Source organism: Pediculus humanus, genomic scaffold (genome assembly GCF_000006295.1).
Source record: "Pediculus humanus corporis 1103172107382 genomic scaffold, whole genome shotgun sequence".
Classification (NCBI taxonomy): domain Eukaryota; kingdom Metazoa; phylum Arthropoda; class Insecta; order Psocodea; family Pediculidae; genus Pediculus; species Pediculus humanus.
The window spans coordinates 219,721-230,220 of NW_002987009.1; the positions used below are offsets into that span (position 1 = coordinate 219,721).

The 10,500-nt window shown below is 24.3% G+C and overlaps 3 protein-coding genes across 3 annotated transcripts; 1 reads left to right on the forward strand and 2 right to left on the reverse strand.

Moving 5' to 3' along the window:
* Positions 1-1,402: 1,402 nt before the first annotated feature.
* On the reverse strand, positions 1,403-2,743 carry Phum_PHUM025730 (uncharacterized protein; the record flags this gene model as incomplete). The annotated part of the gene is made up of 5 exons (XM_002422921.1): positions 1,403-1,585; positions 1,688-1,813; positions 1,910-2,062; positions 2,167-2,374; positions 2,535-2,743. The coding sequence occupies 5 exons, from the start codon at positions 2,741-2,743 to the stop codon at positions 1,403-1,405; spliced, it is 879 nt and encodes a 292-aa protein (XP_002422966.1).
* A 307-nt stretch (positions 2,744-3,050) lies between these two features.
* Positions 3,051-4,129, forward strand: Phum_PHUM025740 (uncharacterized protein; the record flags this gene model as incomplete). Its single annotated transcript, XM_002422922.1, has 5 exons — positions 3,051-3,085; positions 3,202-3,383; positions 3,601-3,674; positions 3,753-3,956; positions 4,067-4,129. 5 exons carry the CDS (start codon positions 3,051-3,053, stop codon positions 4,127-4,129), a joined length of 558 nt encoding a protein of 185 aa, XP_002422967.1.
* Positions 4,130-5,867: 1,738 nt separating this feature from the next.
* Positions 5,868-7,364, reverse strand: Phum_PHUM025750 (D-3-phosphoglycerate dehydrogenase, putative; the record flags this gene model as incomplete). Its single annotated transcript, XM_002422923.1, has 6 exons — positions 5,868-6,217; positions 6,288-6,395; positions 6,477-6,609; positions 6,681-6,900; positions 6,996-7,147; positions 7,230-7,364. 6 exons carry the CDS (start codon positions 7,362-7,364, stop codon positions 5,868-5,870), a joined length of 1,098 nt encoding a protein of 365 aa, XP_002422968.1.
* Between the last annotated feature and the right edge of the window lie 3,136 nt (positions 7,365-10,500).

The following is a 10,500-nucleotide window of genomic DNA, read 5'->3' on the forward strand; positions in this document are numbered from 1 at the left end:
TGTATAATATTATTTCGTACCGATAATAATAATAATAATAATAATTGTTTTAATTAAGAAATAATAATAATAATAATTCGTGCTTGTTTGTATTTTTTTTTAATTTTTTTTTGTTTTTTTTTTTTTTTTTTTTATATATCAATTGTTTAAATGAAATCAAATCATTTTAAATAAGGGGGCTTACTTAATAACGGGAATTAAAATAATAATAATAATAATAATAAACTAAATATTAGTTATATTAAATAAAAATAATTTTATAAACGATGATGATGATGATGATAATAATGAATAAATATGTTAATTTATAATCGTATATAAGTAATAATATGAATATATAAATATATATAAATGTGATATTTTCTTCTTTTTTTTTTTATTTTTATTTTTGTTATCATTATTATTATTATTATTACTTTTTATTTTTTTATTATAATAATAATAATATTTACTGTGAAACGATATTAAAAAAAATGATAAAAGGTAGCAAACAAATAACAGTTATCGAGTATTTCTATATATGTATAAAAAAATATAGAAAAAAGATAATGATGATAATAATAATAATGATATTTTTTTTGTCATTACTTATATTAAGGTTTCTTTTTTGTTTGTTTTTTTTTAATAAATAGAGAAAAAAAATAAAATAAATAAATGTTGATAAATAAATAAAAAAATATATATATATATATATATAATTATTTACGTAAATTAGCTGAGGGAGGGGAAGGGAGGGAAGGAGGGGGAAAGGATGAGGAGGAGGAGGAGAGGAAGTGTTTATACTTTTTTAAAGCCATTTACATATATATATATATATAATCTGGTCGAAATTCGTGTTATTTTTATTATTATTATTATTATTTTTTAAAATACATAAAAAAAAAAAATTAATTCCTACGTGCCCTTTTATTAATTGTTTAATCGTTTCTCAGTTTTTTTATTATTATTTTTTTTTATATTATTATTATTATTATTATTATTATTATTATTTAAGTGCATTAAATTAAAATTTTTGCTTTTAGATGTTTAAAAAAAAAAAAAAAAAAACCAAATTGATTATTTTTATTATTATTATTATTATTTGATATTTGAATAAAAAAAAATTATTTAAATAATGATGAATTTTATTTTTATTTTTTTTAAAATTGTATATTAAAATAAATTATTATTATTATTATCAATATTATTTATTTATTTGTTAGAATTTTAAAGTGACGTAAAAAAAATAATGATAATAATAATAAATAATTAAAAAATATTTACGTGCAGCCATAAAATATAATAAATACAATTCGGATTATTAAAAAATAATAACATTAATAACAATAACTTATGAAATATATATATATATATGTATGATTTTACAACAAACAAACAAACAAACAAACATATAAATATATATTTAATATAATTTTTTTTTCGTTACGTTACTAGAATCTAAACAATTTTGTAAAAATTTCATGATCGTATTTATGTATTTTTCTCTATGCGTTACCAAATGTTGAACGTGAGGGGAATCATCAAAACATAATTTTTCTATTTTAATACCCATATTTTTCCTTTTGTCCGCAAATTTTTCTATATCCTGAAAAAACGATGAGTTTATTATTATTATTATTATTATTATTATTATTATTATTATTATTATTATTATTAATAATAAAAACGCGAGATTGTTGATACTTACTTGAAATTTAACTAAACTGTCATTTTTTGAATAAATAAATAATTGAGGCCAATTATAGGGTTCATTAACCAAAACTAAAGGATCAGTCTGAGGTTTTTTAAATTCTTTTATTCCTTTTAATATTGCCTTTTGTTTTTTTTTTTGAAAAAAAAAGAAAAGTAAAATTAATATCGAACGTTAAAGAGAAAAAGGATAAATGTTTGATTGTAAAAAAAATTTTACCAATATTAAAAAAACTGTAAATAAAAATACTGAAATACAAAATCCAAGTGGAACGTTATACCAAGATGGGCCACCTAATATGGCCGTCAATGCTTTATAAACTGAATAAAATCTTCTTTCTCCAGGTGCTGAATCAAAAATGGCTCCTTTTACCTTAAAATAAAAAGGTTTACTTTTACATTACATCAATTTGTTTTTTTTTTAACTTACATATTTGGGCAGAATTTGAAAATCGATACATATATATTTATTCTCACCTGTAATTTCAATTGTTTTTTTTGCATTTGAAAACTGACGTGTTGATAAAAGAAAGCACCGCCATTAGAAAACATGTGAAAAAAAATTGGATGTTTATCCAGTGAAACTTGATAAATTAAATGTAATAATTTTTCACCGAGTTTAGGAAATTTATCGTGCCTTAAAAAAATAACACTCACCGGTGCAATACATCTTAGTGTAATACACCTGAAATAAATAATGACATTTTTTTTGCGACTCAAAATATTTACTCTTATTTAAATATCTATACTTAATTATAACAAAAAAAAGGTTAATTATTGTATTGTGATCGTTTGAAAATAATCGATTTACATTTAATTATTAAAAAAAATTCATATTTCATTACCCTTTTTTTTCGTATATCGAACTGTATTTAGCTAAATATTTATCTTGACAACCCGTCCAACCGAATAAAATAATAACGGGTAATTTTTCTTGTTCGTTATTATATAATAATAATTCTTTATTATCATTCACGTTTCTATTAAATAAATCTTTCGACGTACACGTTGGAAATTTTATATTAAATTCCAAATCCTCTAAAGAATCCGCCATTTTAAATTTCAAACCGACCGTCTGCAATGAGAGAGAGAGATTTATTTATTCATAAGACTTCGCGGTAAAATCAATTGCAGACGACATTTTTTTTTTTTTTTTTTTTATCTGATTTAAGTATATGCACCGTATTTATTAATTTCTAGTTTTAACGTTTACTCATGGAATTTATATAAATAAATAATAATAGAAATGTGCCTTTTACATTTTATTAATAATATAATTTTTCTATTTTTCATTTTATTTATTCTTCATATTAATTATGTTTATTCGGATTTGATAAATGATAAATTATTTTGTTTTCAAAATGGACCTTGTCAGTGTTCAAATAACGATGGTGATGTTATAGATTTATCACCTTTATCGAATAATACAAAGTAAGAATATTTTTAAAAAAATTATTATTCTTTTTTGAATTTTGAAAAATTTATTTCTTTGTTTGTTTCTTGTTTTTACAGTCCTCTGACGGTGTCCACTTCTTCGTACTTGTATATATATTATCCTTGTCAAGATTATCCATTGATTTATAAAGGTGGTAAAAATGAATGCACCGATAAATTTGGACTGTGTTATTTTCTACCATACAATCAAACTGTAAATCCAATTAATTATAATGATGTTATACAAAATAAAACAATTGGTAATTTTACTAAATTGGCACTCAATAGTGAAGCAGTGTTTAGCATGAACACGAAAGGAGAAACAGAAATTATTTATAAAAATATTAATAAGTAAGTTTTTTTTTTTTGTTTTTTACTCACGATAAAAATTTATATATATTTTTTTTAACTTTTTTTTTATTTTTTAATTATGTATATATAATTTTTTTTATGTTAGTAATAATGTTATAACTACAGTAGTTATCCTACACTGTGATGAAAAAATTCATGATTATAAATTAACAGTTGTAAATAATTCCAATGATAAACATGTGAGTTTCGTTTTATTTTTTTTATTTCAATACGATTAATTATGTACATATTTTATGTAAAGTTAAAATTTATTTCAGGTATTAAACCTTAGTACAAAATATGCATGTATTGAAACTGCAAAACACATGTCAGGTTTTGGAGTTTTTATGTTAATATTAGTCATAGTTGCAATTATTTATTTTGTCGGTGGTATACTTATATTGAAATTTTTAAGAGGAGCGACTGGTATTGAAATGATTCCCAATCACGAGTTTTGGTGTGGTTTACCTCATTCCATTAGGGTAATTATTTGTAATAATTATTTTACCTTTCACATTATTCTCCATCTTTGTTTTTTTTTTAAATGTATCAAACTCCATAGAGGTGTTAATATTTATTTTTCTTTTTACAGAATTGTTTTAATTATGTTAAAAGTTGTGGAAAAGAAAAACCAGATACATATGATTCAATATAGGTATAATTTAGCAAACTAATCGGTTTTTTAATTTAAAAAAAAAAAAAAACAGTAAATAATAAATTGTGGTTTATGTGTGCTTTATAACCCAAGTCTCAGTTTCAAAATTTGCAATATAAAAGCATAAAATTTATTTTTTATGCATATATATTTATATTTTTACAGTTTGTTTTATACTTAAAAAAAAGTTACTCGTGTATCATGTTAAGTATTGTTTGGTTTTTTTTTTAAAAAAAATTTGTTTTGTTTTCTCGTGTGTTATTATTTATAAGTTTAATTTAATTTATTAAGTGAGTATTATTATTATTTTTTCACATTGTTATTCGAGTGCGTCACACTTCAAATTGTAAGTTTTGTTTAATTTTATCAAATTATTTAAAAATTATTACTAGTCTTTGTCCCACAAAAAAAAAAAAAAAAAATGAAAACGTTACGTTAAGAACAAAATAATAATAATAATAATAATAAAAATTTTTTGAAATTTTTATCATCATTCGTTAAAAATAAATAATATAATTAATAATTTTGTATAAAATTAATTTTCTGTTTGATTATTTTATTTAAAAAAAAAAAAAAGAAAAACAATAATGATAAATAATAAGTAAATTCAACGAATATTATTATTAATATAGTTTTTGTTGTAAATTAAAATTACATAAATTCTGATAATGATGATAATAATAATTTTTTTTACGTATGGGAAATTAAAATAATAATAATTAAACGTTAAATCTTTTTTTTTTTTTTTTTTAAATTAATTTAATAATGTTGATATTAATAATTCTTCTGCTTTTTTTTTGTTTAAAATAATACTTATGAACCAATATTAATTAATTAATAAATTTATTTATTTTTATATATTCATATCATTTTTTTTTTTTTTTTTAAATTTAATCACCAATTAACCAATTAATTAATTATTAACTTTTTTTTGTTGAATTTACGACGTATATTTTAGCTCACGGATAAATCGGCAACATTTAAAACCGATAAATCTTTTGCCGTTTGTGCGAGTACGAAACTTTTTGACAAACCCGATGCAACGGCTAAATTCATAACTTGTTCGCCATTTTGTTTGATTTGTGATAATATTGCGCTGAGATCCAGTTTATCTTTACCCGATTCGAAAACGTGGAAATTTTTACCTATGGCAACGCCCGAGGGCAAGAATTTGCTACCGTTTATTGACAATACAACCGATGATTTGTTCGCACCGACGGTACCTAAAAAAAAAAAAAAAAAAATGAAAAATTATTAACGTGATTTATTTTATTCGTAAATTTTCGTTTTCGAAGGGAGACGTTCAAAAAAAAAATTACCCAAAACGGTATAAGATCCGAGAGATATTTCCAAACATGGTTGTTCTCCAGGTTTGTTACCGTATTGAACTTCCAATCCGACTTCTTTTGCAATGGCTGGAGCATTTATCAAATTCAAACCTGCATTGGTTTGAGTTGCAAGGAATCCGGATAATAATGGCACGTTTAAAAATTTCATATTTTCTAATTGTTTTCCTAAAAAAAAAAAAAATTCATTTGTAAATGTCAAAAGATACACGAGATAAGTAATTACATTCAATTGAATATGATTGACACAATGTCATCCGATATTGTTTGTGATCTTAATCTACGTGTAATTTACACATAATAATTCCACTGAAAACGGTTCTTATCGGTCACGTGATATCTTGAAAACCTTTTTTTTTTTTGTGACTGAAATTCTTGCTTACCTACGGTCGTTAATTGAACGACAGACCCTTGAGTGACTTGTTTGAAAAAGACCCGAGCAATCGTCCGAGTTTTTCTGCTAAATTTATCCAGGGAGTATTTGTATCGATCATGGCAGCTGAAAGTACGGGAGCGTTAACGGCTCCGTTCACGACGAAATTTTCATTGGGTTTGTTCTTTCCGGAGAGAGCGATAAATTGTTCGGCTATTTCCACGGCGACTCTTTGTTGTGCCTCGTACGTGCTCGCACCCAAATGTGGCGTCGTGACGACCAATGGATGTTTTATAAGTTGTAAAGTCACGTCGTTTTTCGGTGGTTCTTCTTCGAATACGTCCAAAGCTGCTCCTCCGCATTTACCATCTAAAACCGGAAATGTTTTTTATTCCTTTAAATCGAAATTTTAGAAAAAAAAAAAATTTTTTTTATTTACCTTTCAATGCTCTCAACAACGCTTCCTCATCGATGATTCCTCCACGTGCCACGTTAATTATGCAAACACCTTTTTTACATTTTCCTAATGTTTTATCGTTTACTAAGTCTTTAAACAAAGAAAAAAGTTTTCAACGTTAGTAAATCAGTAAATATTTATTCGTAAATTTTTTTTTTTAATTTTATTTACTTCTCGTTTGAGGTATTAATGGCGTGTGTACGGTTATGAAATCCGCGACCGGCCATATTTCATCCAATTCCATTTTTTCAACTCCGAACGCTTTAGCATCTTCTTTAGACACCATCGGATCGAATCCAACAGTCTGGAAATAAACATTTAGTAAAATTTTTACTAAAGTACTTAATTTCGTTATGTTTAGTATAGCAAACGTACTCTCATCCCGAAAGAAGCCATACGTCGAGCAACTTCTCTTCCTATTCTTCCCAGCCCTAACACGGCCAACGTCTTACCGTACAATTCATTTCCGGTGTACAATTTTCTATCCCACCTTCCTTCTTTTAATGATTGACACGCTTGAACGACGTTTCTTGCCAGATTCGTTATCAATGCACAAGTCATTTCGCAAGCACTGATAGAATTCCCCCCTGGAGTGCTGGAAAAGTAAAGATTTTGTCAATTAACAATCAACCAACTAGACCCTCAACCTCATGTGTGTGTGTGTGGGGGGGGGGGGGAGGTATGCCTTACTTTAAAACGGTTATTCCTTTTTTAGTGGCAGCTTCTAAATCGATATTATCGACACCAGTACCGGCTCTTCCAATGACTTTTAAATTAGAAACGCTGTTGATGACATCCTTGGTTACTTTGGTATCCGATCTAACAATCAATCCATCGTGTTCCTAGTAACAACAATACAAAAAAACCGTTAAAACAAACGACGTCAAACCTTTTCAGATATGAAAAAGAGAAATATATTTTTACTTGTAATTCTCTTATGAGTTCATCCTTGGGTAATTTAAATTTGCAAACGACTTCGACTCCGTGACTTTTTAATAAATCCACACAAAGTGGATCAACAGCATCGCTAACGAGAACACTTTTTAAATTAACGGCCATTTAGAACGAGTAATTTCTTCGTTTTAAACTGCAAATAAATAAATAAATTAATTAATTAATAACTTTTATAAATAAAAGTAAGGGTAAAGGAAAACTTTTAATAACAAATACTAATAATAATAATATTAATATAGTACAAAGTACACGTAGTAAATAACAAAATACATAATAAAAAAAAAAAAAATTGTTATTTATTATAAAATATCAACCTTGAAATTAAGATAAAACTGGTTGAGAGAATTTTTTTTTTTTTTTAATTGATATAACGTATCTTAATAATAATAATAATATTTTTTTAAAAATCTTTTCAAGTGCAAGTTAACAATCGTTAAACACTTAATGATTTTAATTAAACGAAAAAAGAACAAAAATTTTTATTAATTGATTGAAATCGTAATCATCACCGTATTTCCAGATCGAGTTTCCAACAATCGAATTTCGATAAATAAAAAAATATTTCCTTTATTATTATTATTATTATTATTATTATTGAAAAACATTTTAACGGTTTTTTTTTTTTAAAAAACAATATGAAGTTAGAAAATATACGCGACGTATATACGTGAATTCTTTTTCCAAAATTCAAATAACCGCAATTATCGATTCGATCAAGGCCACCATTTTGAAAAATTAAATCGACTGATTCCACGATAAAACCGGCACACGTCGAATTTCGTTCATTATACGTTTGTTATTAATAATAATAATAATTGATTTAATTTTAATAAAATAATATAAATAATAATAATAATAATTAATTACTTACACGACGAAATGAACAAACAAACAAGAAAAAAAAAAATGAGAAGGTAAAATAATAACGAACGGGTAAAACAACCGACACTCGCGTCAAATGCGAAAGTGGTTATAACGTCGTACTTATGTCGAAACAAGTTAGGCTCTCTCTCTCTCTCTCTCTCTCTCTCTTTCTCTACGAAGTCATTTCGATTAGGTATAAGAAGAGAGAGAGAGGAGTGTGCGTGCGTACGTGCGTGAGAAAGAGAGAAGGAAAAAAGTCACGGGGAGATTTAATTTAAAATGAATTAATTTAATCATTATACACATATCGGAACTCATTATCTTTTTATAAATCACAAAACTATTCTTATCTACATACGAAATTTTTTTTTTTTCGTCGAATCAATGGCGCTCGTTCGATGGAGGTCTAAACGTCCTTCTAAAAAAAACTTTTTAATTTTTTAATTTTTTCGATCTAGAAATTAGAAAGTTTTTAATAATAATAATGATAATAATTTTTCACTTATTATTATTAATAAAATATTATCGATTATCCACGTGGATCAATCAATCGATAATCAAATATTTTTTTTTTATCAATATCTCTATTAAAACTCTCTTCCGTGTTGAGTATTTATCAAAATGGCGGTCAAACGTTTTTATTTATTTATTTTTTTTTAAAATATCGTTTGTCTATTATCTATTTCTTCTCATCGATATATATAATATATATTAATATATATGATATCATCGATTCGAACGTTAAAAAAAAAATTTAATCAAAAACGGCCTAAATCTTATTTATTTATTTAAAAAAAATTTCCTTGACGATTTTTATATGACGTCATGTTTTGAAAAAAATTTCAAATTTTTTTTTTTCTTCTTATCGATAAGACGTCGTTTAATAATTTTTTATTTAAATAATAATGATAATATTTGAAGGGTAAAGTCGCCTATGAGCACATTAATTTTTTTTTTTTTACAATTCAAGTAATGGAAATTTAAAAAATAACAAAAACGATGATTGTAATTGCAAATCATATTATTATTATTATCATCGTCGTCGTAATTATTGTTTAGTATTATTATTATTATGGTATTTTTTTTTCTTTTCCTCAGTTTGACCACGATTTAAAATGATTTTTATATATATTAAAACTATCATCGCAAAATTTAAAAAAAAAAAAAAATTTTTGTGTATATGTGGTGTAAAATATTATTATTATTATTATTTTTTTTTTTTAACGATCGAGGGGGTCTGATCTGACCTCAAATTCTAATTTTTTTTTTTTTTTTATAATGTTTTCCTTCACCTTGAATTATTTTTTTACGTATTAAGGCGCAGAACGAAACGTGAGGTGTTATTATTATTATTATCATTAAACTACTTTTGGAAATGGAGATATAATAATAATAATTTTTTTTGGTTGTAAATTTTAGTTAAGGATTCGTTTCTCATTTGTTTCATCTTAATAGAATGTAATTTTTATTTTTTATTTAATCGCGACGAAAAATACGCAACGCAAAAAGTGTTTAAAAAAAATTCCCAACGAATTTTGATACCGTCCGCCATTTTAACACACACGCGTTCACGTGATTTAGCAATTTTTTTTTTTTAAATTGCGAACGATTAATAATGATGATAATAATAATAATAAAAATTATATATAAATTTTTTAAAACTCTGCCACCTAGCGGAGTTTTAAAAAAATATTAAAAAAACGAAAATCACTATGGTCTTATATTCACAACAAATGAACGTTGCGAAAAAAAAAAAAAAGAAATTCGATTTGTTGTTAAGAATTTTTTTAATTTAAAAATTTTTTTTTTTTTTTCTGTCAAACGAGGGGAAATTAAAATAAAATTTAAAAAAAATGGAGAAAAGACTAAAAAAGGATTTAAAAAAAAAAGAAAAAGGAGAAAAAAATAATTTTAATAAAATATAGGTCAAGGGTCATTATAATTTACCGTCATGTAATTAACGAAACTTGCAAATGAAAAACAGAACAACAAAATTTTTTTTTGCTAATTTTTTTAATGTCGATTGTACGACAACAACAACAACAATTATTTATTTAAATAAATAAATAATTATTTAACAAAAGATTTTTAATTATTATTAATATAAAAAACGAATAAACAACAAACGGAATTTTTTCTAATTCGCATATGAGGGGTACGCATAAAAGTTAAAATTCAAAATGGCGGCAAAACGGTGGCAAAATGGCCAAATCGAAGAAAAAAAATTTTTCGAATTAAATATAAACCCATCGATTATTGTTTGAATAAATCAATATAATTAAATTAAACAATATATACATAGAATAAATAAAAATATATATTTTAAACTTTACGATTGTGTAAAAATATAAAAAAAAAAAAAAAAAAAACGAAATTA